The 19,720-nt window shown below is 37.6% G+C and overlaps 1 protein-coding gene across 3 annotated transcripts in view; it reads left to right on the top strand.

The window, feature by feature from the left end:
* The window catches only part of gdf11 (growth differentiation factor 11), a 256,011-nt gene that overhangs the window by 556 nt on the left and 235,735 nt on the right, over positions 1-19,720 (top strand). For all 3 annotated transcript variants that reach the window (XM_067430934.1, XM_067430932.1, XM_067430933.1), the window contains exon 1: positions 1-137. This exon is cut by the window's left edge and continues 556 nt beyond it. In XM_067430934.1, the coding sequence (XP_067287035.1) occupies positions 1-137 (137 nt within the window). The remainder of the gene's footprint in view (positions 138-19,720) is intronic.

A 19,720-nucleotide genomic window follows, 5' to 3' on the forward strand; every position in this document is an offset into this window, starting at 1 on the left:
TCTTCCCAAAGCACCTCCGCTGCAACAGCTCCTGGACCATCATGACTTCCAAGGGGACGCATCCTCCCTAGAGGATTTCATGGACGCCGATGAATATCACGCCACCACCGAGTCTGTCATCACCATGGCCTCAGAGCGTGAGTTACAAAACTTTTCAATTTGTTCAGTTGTTTAGTAAGTTATACCGCTTAAGATGATCGTATGCTATAATCGAAAACACCCTCACCCGATTCGTTGTTTCCTTTAATTGCATTCATAAGCAACTATTTAAAAGTAGGCCTAGTGTCAAACTGCCATATTTATTGAAATATGATATAAGCGACAGTTGCATTTGGTGGTCACGAAAGAAATCATTAAACAGAGTGCATACAAGTAAAAAAAAAAAAAAAGCCTACACACACACACACACACACACACACACACACACACACACACACACACACACACACACACACACACACACACACACACACACACACACATATATATATATATATATATATATATATATATATATATATATATATATATATATATATATATATATATATATATATATGTGTGTGTGTGTCTGTGTATATATATATAAAGTATGCATTTTTATTATTTATACAAAGATAGGCCCTATTTACAAATATAGCCTACATATAGCCTATATAGCCTAGTAATAAACGTGATCTATGAGTGACGCTAATCATTTTGAAAGCCGACTTCACTTGGTTGCGCCCGTGTCCGTGTAATAATTCAACAATGACAATGTCATTTAAGACATGACAGGCAGATGCGTTGAATGTGGCTTCAAACACATTATACTAGCCTATGTTAAAAAAAATAACGAGCAGTATTTTAGCAGATGATTAATTGGAGATTTGTATTATAAATGATGCTCTTTAAAAGCAGTTGTGTCAGAACCGTCTTGCACAAGCAGGTTCTCTTGCCGTTAGACTCTTGCTAGGAAAAGTGTCCCAAAAAACTATTGTTTCCCCTAAAGAAGCAGCAGTGCCTTACGACTGCCTTTTAAATGTGAAGTTTATAGGCATAGCCCGTTTTTTCACCTCAGTGGGGACACAAAGACCGTGGAGGAGTTTGGGTCGAGGGGAGTGTGTGACCTTTCCGCTGAGAATAGCCAGGGTTCAACAACATTTACACACATAATGTATTCCGCACAAGGCAGATGAAAAGCCGAGCAAATAATCCGTTTTTTTTTCTGACCACAGTGAACAAAGATAGGTTTGTGTTCCCCTAACTAACCTCTGCGTTGATTGTCACACAGCCCACGTTCCCGCTGGCACAATGAACACGCTTGACATTCAGGGGACGAATCACATAAATGATCATTTAACGGCTGCAAAGCTCATGGATGGTTTTTATAAATAGCTTTTTGTTGTCAAAGATTATTGTTGTAGCGGTGCAGTATGAGCAGAATAAAAAACTGACTTATTAGTCATTTATACCAGGATGGTTCAACGAGTGCATTTGCCCATACATTTAAAAGCAAGTGCTTACTTTTAGAAATTTTAACTTACATTTTAAGGTCTTATATTATACGTTTCTTGCAGTTCCATTTTGTGTTCTTTTTTAGTTAATATTGTATGTTCTTATTGGTTCTTATTTTAAAAGTTATATTGGTTATTGTATTGTAATCCTTAACAGTTGCTTTGTTGTGGTGGAATATTGTTTGGCTACTGATTAATTCAAGGAAGTCTCAATGGGATCTATTAAAGCCTTTAAAAAATATTTGTACCTGTTGATGTCCTACAGGGATTAGACTTTTCTAATTATTATAGTTTTATTTAGAAGTGTCATCTCGTTGGTTTGGTTTAGGTCTTACAACATACCAAACTATTTGTTTTTAGGCTACTTTGTTAAACAAATATTTGTTAAAGATTATAGTAAATATCTTAAAAATAAACCATTATTCTAATCTTCCCAGTTTCAATTTTACAATTTTGATTCTTTGCAGTTTTTTTTTTCTTTTTTCACTATTTCTCTGCAATCCTTGTTAATTCTGCTTCCCTCTCCCATCATTGTATTCTTGATCGTCCCCGATTCACTTTCTTTAAAACACTCAAACCACCCAAAAATAAGTGACTAATAAAATAGTCGATATCAAATTTACGATATTCAATTGTGAAATAGCCATGTATTCAAAACTTTACTGCTCTAAGTGTAAGTTCAATAGAAAGTGTCATGTATTAACAAGATTTACCCACTGTTACCAGCTGGTGTAAGATATTGTAGATATTTGTGTTTAGATGTTGCACATTTTGCTCTGCCTCTGTTCTGCATTTGATAGTGTACAGACAACAGTAGAAAATTGATCCTTTGAACTCATTTGTCACTTGTCATATATTTAGACCAGACCTTCTTCTCTTGTCAGTGGGCTTTCATAACAGTCAGAGGTTTTTGTTTTTTGTCAGTAATTTGTCGTCTTACACCCTCAACCCCCCTCCCACACAATAACCCACCAACCTCCCTTCGACATTGATTTCACTGACTTGTTTAACTTATTGCAATGTGCTAGAATACATTTCAAAATTATGCTCTTTGTGCTCTGCTAATGGCCTGAATATATAAGAGGATGAATTACGACAGAAATCAAATTTAAATCGCCATAACTCCTCTTTTTGTTGCCCAAAAATTTTACTCTATAGTACACTCCCAAAGAAACACATTCATCAAGTCAGAGAGGAAAAGGCCTCCTATTGACAAGAAGGGTCAGAGAGTTCACAGCAATGTGATATATTGGACGAGGAGCCAATTAACCTCTTCAGGTCTTTTTCTTTGACCGCAATAGAGAACTAGTAGATTAAACACTACTACCCCCACCTAAAATGTCAAAAAGGGAAGGGTAGGAGATAAACAACACTACCAAACCCTGCCTCCCCCACCTAAAATCTCTCACACACAAAGTCACATACAGACTTATACACACACATTCACAAACACTAACCTACTAACCACTCCCAACTAGAAAAAAACCCCAAAGGTCTTTTATTGTGTTGACCCTATAAAAGGGTAATTTCCTGAAGGTGCAGGAACCATAAACATTAGGAGAGAGAATGCTAAAAAGACAAGACGGTTGTCCGACCATCCTCTGATCAATGGGAAGTGTGTGGGAAGTTTTTTAGTATTAATTAACCGTGTGAACACCTGTGTCTGAGACTACTTTCATTCTTTCCTGTTCATCTGAGGAGGATGAAAGAGGAATAGAATAAAGGAAGAAAGCAAGCTCATGTTGAAAACTTTTCTTTTCTTGTTTTGTAAACATGAAATAAAAAGTGAAGAAGTTTAAGTGCTGTAGAAATAACACTACATGTAGCCCATTTTTTGAGGCTAATAAATGCTCAATGGAACTGAAGTCCATTATACCCTGGGTACAATTTCACTGCTCTCTCAAGAATGCCTCTCTTTCTTTCATTCATTCTCTTTCCTCTTCCCACGGTTCAATGCTTCTCCTCCCCTACTGGAGCAATTCCAGACTCAGACAAGCAGGTACTGAAGTCATCACATGCAACAAATAAAACAGTATATTGAACATAATAAATACAGCTCTTTAAAGTAAAACGTTTTATACATATTTATTGATACTTCAAAACTTTAAATATTTATGGATTATGTTGTAAAGCTTACACTAAAGTGAGTATAATCTTAGTAAATTAATCTCATGTTGTATCTTTCCCCTTAATCAAACTACATTTAAAGACAATATTTAAAGGTTGCACACAGAACATAACCTGAATGTGGTATATAATTTGATATTGATGAAATTAAGCACTATCATGTTGACATTTGGAGAAATGGTTTTGCTGTATATTTCACTCTACATTTCTCTTGCCTTGGGATTGTTGACGATAAGGACATTTTGGATATTGTCTAGTAATTTGCAACCAGCAATCATAGCCCACCAGAGGCCATAAACAATGCAGACTATTTGTCCAATTTTTCAAATACTATTTTTAGCTGGTTGGTTTGGTTTAGGTCTTATAAAACTTAAACAAAGACTCCCATTAGGAAAAAAAATACTGTTGCAGCTCCACTGTTGTACTCTACTATGGTGCCAGAGGTTTACGTGTGTGAAACGATGTGGTATTAAGTCAAGTCAACTTTATTTATATAGCACTTTTACAATGACAATTGTTTCAAAGCAGCTTCACAGTGTTAATCAGGAAAATATTGCAAACAATTTAATTCGGCTGTACAGTCATTCTGGAGAAAACTGTGATGTTATCAGCTCATTTCAATTTATCATTTAGCGCAATGTGGCCAGATCAGTATTGTAGTTGATACAGTTAATTTTCCCCAACTGAACAAGCCAAGCCAAGCCAAAGGCGACAGTAGCAAGGAACCAAAACTTCATCAGGGCATGATGGAGATAAACAAACTTAGGGAGAAACCAGGCTGAATCGGGTTGCCAGTTCTACTCTGACCTATTAACAAACATTGTATGTTTATTATTCTGGCAACCTTACAGGTCAGAAATCATATTAGATCGGAATATTCGAAAGTTCGAGGTATCACGCAAGAGACGGGTTTATTGAGGATGACGTGTCAATTACCCAAAAATATGAATATTTGAAGGATTGGACTCATCATGCTGGAGATGGGTTCATTTAGGATGACGTGCCGAGTAAATAATTATTGAATAGGAATATTTGAAAGATCAGAGTCATCATGCCGGAGACAGATTTATTGAGGATGACGTGTCAAATGAGGCAAATGTTAGCATGTGATGACTAATAAACTACCAATAACTAATCATTAACTGAACAACACTTGCATCAATACACTTTGTACAGGTTTTGTGAGTATTTTTACAAAAAGTGTGGTTCTACTACGCATACATCACACATACTGAAACTTACAATATGACGATTTGGCAGCAACATTTTTTTACCTTTTAACTTTTAGACATACAAATGTGTACAAATCCTTATTTATCAATATGAAAATCGTGGCATTAATATTTTGATTCTATTGAATTCAATTGTCATATAAACACAGTTTACTCATTTACTTTATATGAAATGATATCATTTTGCTCTGTTCTTTAACTTCTTCTTGTTTGAAAGATTATAATGTTCAGCAAGACCACACTTTAAACCCTTAAATTTAATAGCATTTCTGTAATCGTTTAATCATTGTTTATCATACTATTTATTTATCTTTTTCCTGTGGACACAACATGCATTTTCTCAGTAAAGTCCAATGCTGTGACTGACAATACTTTAAATATAACTTTAATGTACTGTTTTTGTGAAGAAAAAGTACATACCTTTGAGTGTGTAGCAGAAGAGTAGGCAAGTTTTGGGACATACTACTTTGTCATACTTGTGTCCAGTCAGGTAACAGACAGCTCTGTCGCTTAGTTACGTGTATCCTGGTGCCATTTAAGCTGTGGAAATATAATGTGGATAACATTGAATAAATATATTTTAGTCAGGTTAGATACTAATAACCACCTTATCTAAACCTTGCTACTTAACCGTTGGACTTGCACATCCCTCATGTTTGCAGTTTTTTAACACTTTTTATTTGTGTTTTTAATCGAATCCTCATCCAACATTCAATGGGTTGTGGATTCAACATGCAATCTGCACTTTGGAAAAGTAGACCGGGTATCTTTGGAATACTCATTTCATCATACTACGATTTGGGACACTAATTCTTATCTTGAATACTATTTAGGACAGATAGTCTGCAAAGTGGGGCGCAGGAGCTCTTTGGCTGCCACCTGCTTCGTCGCAGATTGCGACATGCCATGTGTTGGGTGATACGCATTTGAATGATAAATGCGTACCTTCACAGAGTGGTTTTTAGCAATTAGTTAAATTCTGCTTTCTTTTACATAAAAATAAAATAAAAATAAAAAATAAAAATAAAACTATTTTATTTTTGCAAGAGAGTGCTGCGACTGCAACACATCATCATCACCATCATCAAAGTTACTTTTGGTACTGCTTTTGAAAATTTTGCAATAAAAAATTATTGTGCTTCCACTTGTTTATCTGTTAGGCCTATGTTTTTCTTTATATTTTAAAGAAATGTTATGGGCAGATTTAGAGGTAGTAGTGGTTAAAAAATTATGTTAGCTAAGTATTAACAATAAGACCAGGCTGGCAAATTAGTGCATTATACCAGATGTATAAAGCAAACCATTAATAAATCAAAGATGTAAATGGGCTGTGGAAAACCATTTTAAGTGTAAATATAGCACATTTAAGAATTTCTCATTCCATTGTTCTGTTCATGAAAAACTACACGAAAAACAGCTGCCAAAGAAATGTGAATAGCAGCTATTATTATCATTATTATTCTTATAATATTAAAAAATAATAATAAAACACTTTAAGGCTGGGTTAATTCAACAATGCTGAGCATATCTGTTGAGTAATATCACCAAAAATATGCACCATCACATATGGGATATACAGAAAGAAAAAAAGGAGCACAGAGGTCAGAAGATGCCCCCTTTTTCATTGTCAGTCATCTCATTTTCGGTGCCAAAAAGAAAAATAATGTCAGCAAACATGAATATAAATTAATTCATTTCATGAATTATTTATTTGGACAGATTGCCATTTAGAATTAGGCCACAACAATGATCTGCGAGCCAAAGGGGAACCAAAAAGAAAAAAAGGTTATGGCTCAGATGTTCTTTTTTTAAATGGAAACTGAAATGGAGGCACACATACGAATATTAAGCTTTAATCTTATCAGCAGTCTTAAGACAGTTTTAGACTTATCAGATTTTTAGACTATTTAGAATTATGCATTTTATACATTGAAACATTTTATATTAATGTCCTGACATAAAAAATGATGTGTCAAACTAAATAAGTTAGTATGTAAAAATAAAACTAGATGTATACAAGATATAAACCATGTATATCTTTTTCTGATTTTAGGTAATACACTGTGAAAAGTACTGTACAAAATAAAACTGACTACTGTTATATGTAATGGTAAAGCTTTAAAACACGCATTATTGCATTTTAATTATGTTTATAGTTTAGGGATACTATAGTCTACTCAGTGCTCTACCATTTTATTGTGACAAATCTGCAAGATTTGCATAGAGTTTTGGAGCCTTTGGATCAGCCATCTGTCAAGATATTGTCCCTTTATACTGTTGTTGCAAATTTGATATTTAATTTCAGAAATAGTCCTGTATAAAGACTATTTCTCCACTGAGTTGTTTTTGTTTTTTGTTGTTGTTGTAGTTTTTAAATATGACATATTTTTTGTAAGATTGTGCTCTTAATGACCTTAATCCCTGTTTATTGATACTGGTGGATCCAATGTGTCCCTTAATGCATGCTGAGTCTGCATGAGCATGATCATAAGCAATCTCATATCTGCACTTTTGTATATGTATTATTTTTGTTTTTGTTTAATGTATGCAGTGGGCACTGTTACACTTTTAATAAACTAGCTAAATACCCCATTATTATGGGGAGCATGTAGCATGTCTGCTTTTGTTGAGCATGGGGGGCTGCCCTGCTAAAACTGTGATTGGAGTCTTGTGCCTGGCTCTGTCCCCCAGGAGTATCTGAATGAGGGTGTCACTTGCGGTCTGTACCCCCCATTTTCCCAACACACACCATTCCTCTGTCCTGTGTCCTCCCCCACTTCTGCTCTTCGATCTCCTGGGATAAGGGGCCAAACAAAGAAGGGAGTGAGGCAGCATAGGCTGGGAAGGTGGGGTGGGGAGCTCTGTGGCCCCTGTCTTATTAGAAGGGTCGTGAATGTGTCAGAATGATTAATTTGCAGAGGTGCACAGGCATACCCTTGAGCCACATTTATCCAGAGTCAGAGCTCTCTACCACACGCATCCCCTGATATGTTTAGTTGATATTTTAAAAATAAGGGGAATAAAATATGTAATAATATAATGCATGCAAATAAAAAAAAAAAAAACTAAATGTATAAACATTTTGACCTAACTTTACCACTCAATAACTACAACAACAGGTAATAACATTACTGCATTTTTAACAAAATTCTGACATTCAGTCATTTAAACATTAAGATATGTACTTTACGTCAATTTCCATTACAAATTCACAGGACATATAACTTAAGAATAATCTGGAATAACTGGAATAGTTAACAAACACATATTAACTACAAAAGAAAAACTAAATACATCTTGTCAACTACGATTGGAGTTTTAATAGTTCAGAAGGCAATGCAGATATCTTTAATGGATTAGCAATCTTCAGGGTTTAAAGGGTTATTTCACCTAAAAAAAAAATTCTGTCGGCATTTACTAAACTCATGTTGTTCCAAATCCTTATTAAGACATTTTTAAACATCTTTGGAACACAAATTAAGATATATTTTAGTTAAATCTTAGTGATTTCTGTCCTTCAAGAAATCTGAGTGAATTCTGTCACTCCCATTTGATGCTTAAAAGTTTTTATAAAAAGATTGTAAAACTAATCCTTATGAATTGAGTGGTTTAGTCAAAATTTGATAATTTAATTTTATTAATATATAAACATTAATAAACACACATCAGATATAATAAATGGAAGTTCAAGCTTTTTTCTTGACGTGCAAGAACCAATGAGGTACATTCTTGTGTGTTACACAGCATGTTAGAGCTGCCGCAAATGTTGTTATTTGTTCTCTTTTTTAACTTATGTTAATGTTTGCTGAATAATGTTTAAATGTCAATAACCGCCAAAATCGAACTTTTTACAAAAACGATTCATTTATAACCAAGAGTAAACGGGCTTGAGTAATGAAATTTTTGTGTTTTTAGAGCTGCTTAATTTGAAATAGTCCCACAATAGGCAAGGCAAGTAAACTTTATTTATATAGATCTTTTTCCTATGCCAATTGTTTCAAAGCAGTTTCACAGTGTAATGCAACAAAATTTGATTCAGCTGTACGACCGCTCTGGTGGCATTTCAGTATCATATAGGGAAAATGTGGGCAGATTAGTAATTTAATTGATATTGTTAATTTAGTTTAGTAATTACATTTATTTGGATATTTAGTTAAAATTTTAGTGTCCCCAACTGAGCAAAGCAAGCCAAAGGCTGCAATAGCAAGGAACCAAAACTCCATCAAGTGGCATCAGAGTCCTGCACGGGTCGACCCGCAAATGTTGCTGAAACGGGTGAAAAACATCCAACTGTGTCGGATACGGGTGCGGGTCACGTGCGAACATACAAATGTATGCATATTTTTAGGAACACATCTACAAAAATATGTCTTGCCTGTATTTCAAGTTAATCAAATAATTTCAAAACAATATCAGGTTATTTGTGCTTGCGCTGCCGCTCCCTCCCAGGATTCTCTCACTTTCAAAAAATCACACAAAAAATCAAGGCTTCAAGGGGGTCGCACACTCGAAGCTCAGCGCCAGATGCGCACATTATATAGGCCTACGCGCAAGCTCAGTTTTGAATCCACTTCTGACAGAAGAGCTGCACGATGAGGGCTTCTTGTTGCACAGGGTGAAATCAGTACATTGGCGCTCTGTGGCGCGGCAGAATTTTGAACAACTTCCTGAGTCGCCGCGGACAGGCACCGAATGCTGCCACCGGTGTGGGTACACTCATTGAAAATAATGTGTGCGAATTTTAAAGACGTGGCGCGGTGCTGTAATTACTTTTGTATGACCTGGCAATAAATGTGTAGGTCTAATGTTATATGCTAAACTGATTTTATTACAGGTGCGGGTCAGTCTTATTTGAAGCGGGTCGGGTCGGGTGTGGATTTTAATTAGTGCTCCGTGTCGGAAAATGGGTCGGATGCAGTTAAACGCAAAGCGGGTACGGGCAGGTGCGAATTTACAAAATCGGACCCGCGCAGGAGTCTAAGTGGCATAATTCTATCTTTTCTCTAGTAATTTGGCACATAGTCTTAGAGCTAAACCTTGACTCACTGGGGCCTAGGTCAGGAAGCAGACAAACTGGCTAAACCAACCGTCTGCTAGCTGTCTCACGTCACCAAAGTCAGCTAAATCCCAGTACATAGAGACTCTTTCACCTAGATATTATCACATAGAGACTGTGTCTGTTCCCCGAATTAGTAAATACAAAAAAACATCAAAACCATTCAACAGTAAAGGTTTTGTTTGACAGAAACCTGGCTAAAACCTGACGATTACATTACTTTAAATGAGTGCACCCCCCTAGATTATTGTTATAAACATGAGCCACATCTGAAAGGTAAAGGGGGAGGTGTTGCTGTAATTTATAATAATATTTTCAATATTACTCAGAAGTCTAGTTTCAAATATAATTCCTTTGAAGTTTTCCTCTGCTTATTATTATTAATTCATCCTTGACATTAGGATATGTACCGAAAACTTTTAAGTTGGTTATAATTAAACCACTTATTAAAAAACCGCAACTTGATCCTAAAGAATTAGTCAATTACAGGCCAATCTTGAATCTACCGTTTCTATCAAAAATATTAGAAAAGGCTGTGTCTTCACAATTATGTTCCTTTTTAGAAAGAAATTGTATATGTGAGGATTTCCAGTCAGGATTTAGACCGTATCATAGTACTGAGATGCTCTAATTAGAGTTACACATGATTTACTTTTATCATCTGATCGTGGTTGTATCTCTCTATTAGTGTTACTCGATCTTAGCGCTGCATTCGATACTATCGATCACAATATTCTTCTGAATAGAATCGAAAATTATGTTGGCATTAATGGAACTGCATTGGCATGGTTTAAATCGTACTTATCGGACCATTATCAGTTTGTAGCAGTAAATGAAGAGATGTCACACCGATCACAAGGCTCAGTGTTAGGACTGTTGCTTTTCACCCTGTATGTGCTACCACTGGGAGATATCATTAGGAAGCATTGCGTTAGTTTTCATTGTTATGCTGATGATGCTCAGCTCTATATTTCCTCACGCCCTGACAAAACCTACCAATTCACAAGATTAACGGAATGCATAGCTGATATAAAAAATTGGATGAATAGTTATTTCCTGCAACTTAATTCAGATAAAACTGAATTTTTAATTATTGGACAGAAAAGCTCCACAAGTAGTAACCTAGAATACTGTCTAACACTTGATGACTGCTCTGTCAAGCCCTCGTCGTCAGTGAGGAACCTGGGTGTGCTCTTTGATACCAATCTTTCATTTGAAAGCCACGTTTCTAGCATCTGTAAAACCGCATTCTACCATCTTAAAAATATATAAAAATTACGGCACATGCTTTCAATGCAAAATGCTGAACAGTTAGTACATGCGTTCATTAGCTCAAGGCTACATTATTGTAATGCTCTACTGGGTGGTTGCCCTGCTCGCTTAATAAACAAACTCCAGCTAGTCCAAAATGCAGCAGCTAGAGTTCTTACTAGAACCAGGAAGTATGATCATATTAGTCCAGTTCTGTCAACACTGCACTGGCTCCCTATTAAACATCGCATACATTTTAAAATCTTGCTTATTACTTACAAAGCACTAAATGGTTTAGCTCCCCAGTACTTAAGCAAGCTCTTAACGCATTATACTCCATCACGTCTATTGCAGTCTCAAAACTCTGGCCAGTTGATAATACCTCAAATATCTAAATCAACTGCAGGCGGTCGATCCTTTTCCTATTTAGCACCTAAACTCTGGAATAGTCTTCCTAGCATTGTTCGGGAAGCAGACACACTCTGTCAGTTTAAATCCAGACTAAAAACAAATCTCTTTACTATGGCATACACATAGAACATTTTAACTTTCATTATTCAAATCAATTGACTGATTGTTAGGCTGCATTAACTAGGTCAGCCGGAACCGGGAACACTTCCCATAACACCTGATGTACTCGTTACATCATAAAAAGAGTGGCATCTACGCTAATGTTAGGCCCTGTCCACACGAAGCCAGCGCTTTCCCAATCCAATCTTTTTTTCCCCCTCGTTTCAAAAAAATATCTGCGTCCACACGAGATTACAAAAACGGACTAAAAACTATGTAGTTTGCATGCCAGGGCAGTGTGTGGCGCTGTAATTCTGCCACAGAAATACACTAAAAACAGAGAAGAAGAGTTGTGGATAGCAGCGGTATAGCAGTGGTCGGAGGTGAGGCAAAATCTCACAATAAAATAACAATAAATACATTTGCTACTTAACAGATGTGTTTTATTAATGCCTACACCTACTCCAACCCAAAACATACCCTTACAACAATGCAGATACGTTAATTAAATGACGCGATATTGATGTGCGCATGCCCAGTGCCCGTAGTTGTATCCCTCAACTCTTTCACCGTGCTGGACGTAGTGTGATGACATCACCGTTTCAGAAAATATACGGATTCGCTGTACACACGAAAACGGAAGATGATCGTTTTCAGATTTATCCGCTTTGGGACCCGGTTTCGAAAAATATCGGATGCATGCTCCTAAAACGCCGGATCCGTGTGGACGAAACACTGATACGGTACAAAATGTATACGTATACAGCTAAACGCGTCTCCGTGTGGACGGGGCCTTAGTCTCTCTGTTTATCCCAAGGTTTATCCCGGATCTGGGCCCTGTCCGGATCGGATGGTGGACCTGCCTGGACATGACCAACGCATCCTGGAGTGTCTGCTGAGCCGTGTCAATTGGTCTCTCCTCCGAATTTGCCTCACCGGCATGTCATGCTCAAAAACCCGTCTCAGGCACAATAATTCCGATCTTTCATGTATTTATACTCTTGTGTAATCGACGCACCATCCTAAATAAACCTGTCTCTTGCATGATACCCTGAAATTTTGAATATTCCGATCTAATATGATTTCTGACCTGTAAGGTTGCCAGAATAATAATCATACACGGTGTGTTAATAGGCCAGAAGAGAGCTGGCACCCCGACTGAGTCTGGTTTCTCCCAAGGTTTATTTTTCTCCATCATGCCCTGATGGAGTTTTGGTTCCTTGCCACTGTCACCTTTGGCTTGGCTTGCTCAGTTGGGGACACTAAAATTATGATTAAAGTTATTCAACAAATTATACAAATAAAATGTATGAATTAGGTTTTATTTAATTCTATAAACTATAATACTGATATGCCAACATTTTCGTTGTATATGATAAATTAAATAAGCTGATAACATCACTGTTTTCTCCATTACGACTGTACAGCCAAAGCTAATTTTGTTGCAATATTATCCTGTTTGACACTGTGAAGCTGCTTTGACACAATCGTGATTGTAAAAGCTCTATATAAATAAAGTTGATTAATTAAACCTTGGGAGAAACCAGGCTTAGTCATGGTGCCAGTTCTCCTCCGGCCTATTAACAGTGGGATTATTATTCTGGCAACTTTACAGGTCATATTAGATCTGAATATTCGAAAGATTGGAGGCATCACGCCAGAGACAGGTTTATAGAGGATGACGTGTCAATTATACAATTATTAAATAGGAATATTCAAAGGATCGCAGACATCACGCCAGAGACAGTTTTATTGAGGATGCCGTGTTGATGAGACATTTTCAGAGGGTAGACTAATTGACACGGTCTTTGCAGACACTTCAGGGATGCATTGGTCATGTCCAGGCGCAGGTTTACCATCTGATCTAGATGTGGCCTGGATCCAGCTGACTACAGTAAACCTTGGGATGAACAGAGAGACTAAGGCCGCGTCCACACAAAGCCTAAGCTTTCTCAATCCAATCTTTTTTCTTCCTCGTTTCAAGAAATATCTGCATACACACAAGATCACTGAAAGTGACTCAAAACAATGTAGTATAAATGCCAGGTCAGTGTGTGGCACTGTAATTCTGCCACAGAAATATACTAAAAACGGAGAAGAAGAGTTGTGGCTAGAAGGGGTATAACAGTAGCCTGACAAGCCAGACCCACATCAAGATGTTTGGTCTTGAAACTCACCGTTGACAGGGCTCAATCCAAGGGGCGGGATAAACGGTAGTCTTTCAAACTCCCTCTGCACCCAATTGGATAGCACTACAACCAACCAGAGCAACGTGAAGCGAAGCTCGTTGATAGATTAAACATTCGCTGTATCCGGTTGGCAAAACTCCGAACACATCTTCCCTTTTTAAGAATGACTTCAGTGCCGTTCTTTGTTCTTTTCTCAGAGAAAAGCTTAATTCCAAGTTTTCCAGAGTCGCGGTCAAAGCCGAAGCAAAAGACCACCGTTCGCCAGCTTCTGTGTTTACTAGTCTAGAAGCATGCAAACGCAACTCTGCCATCACTATGTTAAGCCCCGCCCACTCTATACACGATGTGATTGGCCTGACCAGAGTTTGGTTTTTACAGCTCAGAAGTGTATCAAGAGTTGCTAGACGATACTCGCAGCAGATTAAATTTGCTGCCGCTAGAGTGTGTCTACATTGCTAGGCTAGTATAGCAGTGGCAAAATCATGCTTCATGCTTCCAAAATGCCGGATCCATGTGGACGAAATGCTGATATGGTACTATGGTACAAAATGTATAGTGTACAGCTAAACACATCTCCGTGGTGATGGGGCCTAACATTAGCCTAGGTGCCATTCTTTTTATGATGTAATGAGTACATCAGGTGTTATGGGAAGTGTTATTGCTAGTCACACATAAACACTGATCTGACTTTCTATCTTATTAGATCGGAATATTCATAATTTCTGGGTATCACACGAGAGACAGGATTATTTAGGATGGCGCGTCGATTACACAAGAGTATGAATACTTGAAAATCTGAGTTATTGCGCCGGAGATGGGTTTATTGAGGATGGCGTGGCAATGCGTGGGATGGTGAGGCAAATTCAGAGGAGACACTAATTGACACGGCTCAGCAGACACTCCAGGATGTGTTGGTCATGTCCAGACGCAGGTCCACCATCCGATCCGGACACGGCCTGGATCCGGCCGACTTCATAACCTCGGGATAGAAAGAGAGACTAACATTAGTGTGGATATTACTCTTTTATGATGTAAAGAGTACACTTGTTATAGGAAGTGTTCCCGGTTCCGGCTGACCTAGTTAATGCAGCCTAACAATCAGTCAATTGATTTGAATAATGAAAGTTAAAAACTTTCTATGTGTATGTCATAGTAAAGAGATGTATTTTTAGTCTAGATTTAAACTGACAGAGTGTGTCTGCTTCCCGAACAATGCTAGGAAGACTATTCCAAAGTTTAGTTTAGGTATTATCAACTGGCCAGAGTTTTGAGATTGCAATAGACGCAATAGGCCTATATAGTGCTTTGTAGGTAATAAGCAGGATTTTAAAATGTATGCGATGTTTAATAGGGAGCCAGTGCAGTGTTTACAGAACTGGGCTAATATGATCATACTTCCTGGTTCTAGTAAGAACTCGAGCTGCTGCGTTTTAGACTATTTGGAGTTTGTTCATTAAGCGAGCAGGGAAACCATCCAGTAGAGCATTACGATAGAGCTCATGAACACATGTACTAACTGTTCAGCATTTTGCATCAAAAGCATGTGCCGTAGTTTAAATATATATTTTAAGATGGTAGAATGCAGTTTTACAGATGCTAGAAACGTGGCTTTCAAATGAAAGATTGGTATCAGAGAGCACACCCAGGTTCCTCACTGACGACGAGGGCTTGCCAGAGCATTCATCAAGTGTTAGACAGTATTCTAGGTTACTACTTGTGGAGCTTTACTGTCCAATAATTAAAAATCAGTTTTATCTCAATTAAGTTGCAGGAAATTACTATTCATCCAATTTTTTTATATCAGCTATGCATTCCGTTAATCTTGTGAATTTGTAAGTTTCGTCAGGGCATGAAGAACTTCGTCAGCATAACAATGAAAACTAACGCCATGATTCCTAATGATATCTCCCAGTAGTAGCATATAAAGGGGTTAAAGCAATGGTCCTAACACTGAGCCTTGCGGAACTCCATACTGAACTTGTGATCAGTGTGACATTTCTTTATTTACCGCCACCAATTGATAACGGTCAGATAAGTACAATTTAAACCATGCCAAAGCAATTCCACTAATGCCAGCATAATTTTTTAGTCTATTCAAAAGAATATTGTGATCGATAGTATCGAATGCAGTGCTAAGATCGAGTAACCCTAATAGAGAGATACAGCCACGATCAGATGATAAGAGTAAATCATTAGTAACTAGGGCTGAACGATATTCTGTTTTAACATCGACATCGTGATGTGCGCGTGTGCGATAGTCACATCGTCGTGCCAAGATCGAGTAACCCTAATAGAGAGATACAGCCACGATCAGATGATAAGAGTAAATCATTAGTAACTAGGGCTGAACGATATTCTGTTTTAACATTGACATCGCGATGTGCGCGTGTGCGATAGTCACATCGTCGGAACATGCGATGTGAAGGGTAGTAGTATTTTTTTACGGTCTATGGTAGTAGTAAGGAAGCACACAGTAAACACGAGTTTGTTGCTGGAGTGACATGCCCGTTCCTCATGCCTGCACAGTGATTGGTTCCCTGTGCCGCTGCTCACCGCTCACGGCCAAACATTCGAAGAGGGAAAAAAAGGTTCGTACCAGAAATCATCTTTTTGGGACTATTTTGGCTACATAAAGGAGGATGTTGAAAAAAAAGAGGTACTTTGCATGGAGTGTCTTGTGGCCACAAAACAAGAAAACACCACCAATTTGTCTGATCACTTAAAACGGCACCACAAAGCTCTTTACGACGAATACAAAGCAGGGCTCGACATTAACGCTTGTCCGGGACGTGTGGGTGTTTTGAAGGGACAAGTGAAAGAGAATGTTACTTGCCTGACAGACAAGAGCCTGATTAAAACAAAAAATAACTAGCGAATCACCAAAATGCAAGAATGTTTGTGCATTTATTTAGTGTAAGTGGCGATCGATTGTGGATAATATATAATGAACTGATGATAATAATATCGCGCTGTTGACGCTCGTGCAGCCTCTCGAGGAGAAATCACAACACTAGAGCGTTTTTCTGAATACCATCACGACTGAAAATTACGCTGATTTCATATGACAGGTTCATAAACAACTTATCAACATTCACTTAGTCATTTACATTTTAGATGCAATATTTAGTGTTTTGTTCTATTTCAGCAGTGAAAATAGTTCATAGCAGACCCGTAACACGTCTCACTCATAGCAACAAGTGTGAACGATTCAGCGTTCGAATGAATCGTTTGAATGAACGACTCAGTGACTCACTCTTTAAGACGGTCACCTGCTGCCACCTACTGGAGGTTTAGTTTCATGTTTACACATATTTTCCAACATTTCTTTTTGTCACTTGTAATGAAGCTTGCTTATTAGTGAAATTATTAATATTACGGAATGGTAATTATTGACTTTAGCCTGGATTGATGGCTCTCAATATCGCAATATATATCGTTGGGGTAAAAAATATCGCAATGTAATTTTTTTCCAATATCGTGCAGCAGTGGCGGCTGGTGATGGAAAAAGTAGGGGGGGCTGAAGGACAATGTGGTTTTAACATTTTTATTTTAACAATTGAACATTTTCTGCTGTTTATTTATTACATTAACACCAAAGTAATGATTTAAAAACAAATAGCATCTAATGTAATTATTAAAGTATGAATTTAGAGTGTCCTTATAGATTTCAAATATTGTTACTGTTATTACATGAAGTTACCACTAGATGAGGAAAATTACCAATTGTAATGGTGAGCCTTTTTCTCAGTTCTTAATGTACCTTAAATTAATATGTTTCAAGTTTTTAATACTCTAATCAACATGGGTATGGATAAATATGCATGGTTTATGCAAATGTATGTTTATAGTAAAACCATACTCAGAGCATGAAGACAAGACATGTTGCAAAGGTCATGTTTTTCAAATAACTTGTTTATGTCTCTTAAGCCTAAGCTTAAAAAATCAGAATAAGCAGTGATTTCTCTTATTTTAAGAATATAAATAAAGGGAGTTTTTACACTGGCAGTTTAATTCAGAACAGGGCACAGTTCGTATGAAAAATTGGTAATGTGAAAGCTGTGATGCAGACCTGAGAGCGCACCAGTATCACACCATACCTGGAGGAGGTCCATATTCACCAAGAGTAGGAATATAGTGCGGCCCATTTAAGAGCTGGAATATAGTGCGGCCCCTTTAAGAGCTTTAAGAGAATGAATTTAGTTCAATAAAAGTAACACATGATGTAGCCTACTGTAGGCTAAGTGGTGATGGTGTTGATGATTTACCTCAGACATGAGCGAGAGTGAGCTTCAGTGCATCGCTCGGACTGCAGAGAATGTGCTCAGTGAAAAAAACGCACTTTTAATAAAAAGTTAAGCAGAAAATATGGTAACTTATTTTATGTAGGCTATAACTGCACTTGTTTCAGAGTAATGCTATTGTTAACCCTTTTCTTTCCCTATTAATATTTGCTGCTGCATCCTTTACGTCTATGGCTGATTTCAATTTATCAGATAAGACTTTAAATTATATGCATCTGTGGTGAAATAAGATTTTCACATCAATAATCAGTGATGACGCACCGCTCCTGAAGGCACTGCCGGACCGCATCTGTGTGCAGTGTGAAAGGCAAGCTGTTATCCGAAAAAATAAATACGCACTGCAAACGGACTGTGTGAAACCGGCGGTAGAGGTGAGTTGCGTGCGGATCTAAGCACTAAGCAGTTCTTGAGTAATTTGTTTGAACAACAATAGAAAGACTTGTTTTCTTGCTATTATCTCATCACAGAAGCTCCGCTGATGTAAATCGGTAGAGGAAACTATTTATATTTGATACATTGGGAATTTGGGATACACTGCTGGGGTGGCAGACAGGGTGGCAATGGTTTTTCCTCCCCACCCCGGTAGATCCGCCCCTGCACCGTGCCACCACACCAAACTCATGTTATTCTCCGTTGGGCGCAGAGGCAAAGCGCCCATCGGAGAATTATTACTGCGCGTCACTGATTGGTTGAATTGATCATATTTAGTGACGTTTTATAGCATATCAGCGCTCCATTGGTTAGATAGTGTGGGCGCCCTTTCTCGGTGCCCCGAGCATAAAACTACACATTTATGATGTTATGCTGCACATGATGAAGCAAAAATACCCCCCCCCCCCCCCACACACACACACACACCCTCATTCTTGTGTGAAAAACACGTAATGTTACGTTTTTTTTTCAAACTTAATTTTATTTTATTTAAATTTTTTATTTGGTAGGAGGGGCGGCGCCCCAGCGCCCATAATAGATCAGCCGCCCCTGTCGTGCAGGCCTATTAGTAACTCTGATGAGTCCAGTCTCAGTACTATGATACGGTCTAAATCCTGACTGGAAATCCTCACATATACCATTTCTTTCTAAAAAGGAACATAATTGTGAAGACACACAGCCTTTTCTTGTATTTTTGATAAAAACGGTAGGGTCAGGCATACATGTTATTGATTTTGATGATTTAACAAGTTTAGCCAATTCTTCTCCTCCTATAGCAGTGAACGAGTGTATTTTTTCCTCAGTGACACTACAATGCTCTGTCTGAAGTTATACTGTAGTATAGACGGCTGCATGGTTATAATTTTATTCCTAATATTATCAATCTTACTAGTGAAGAAGTTCATAAAATCATTACTGCTGGGCTGTTTACAAATGTCAGAAGTTGAAGCTTTATTTTTTTGTGAATTTAGCTGCTGTATCAAATAAATACCCAGGGTTGTGTTTTTTTTTTTCTTCTAAAAGAGTTGAGAAATAAGCAGATCTAGTAGTTTTTATGGCTTTTCTGTATGCAATCATGCTCTCCACAAATTGTGAAAAACCTCCAGTTTTGTTTTCTTACAGCTGG

Source organism: Pseudorasbora parva, chromosome 22 (assembly GCF_024679245.1).
Source record: "Pseudorasbora parva isolate DD20220531a chromosome 22, ASM2467924v1, whole genome shotgun sequence".
NCBI lineage: Eukaryota > Metazoa > Chordata > Actinopteri > Cypriniformes > Gobionidae > Pseudorasbora > Pseudorasbora parva.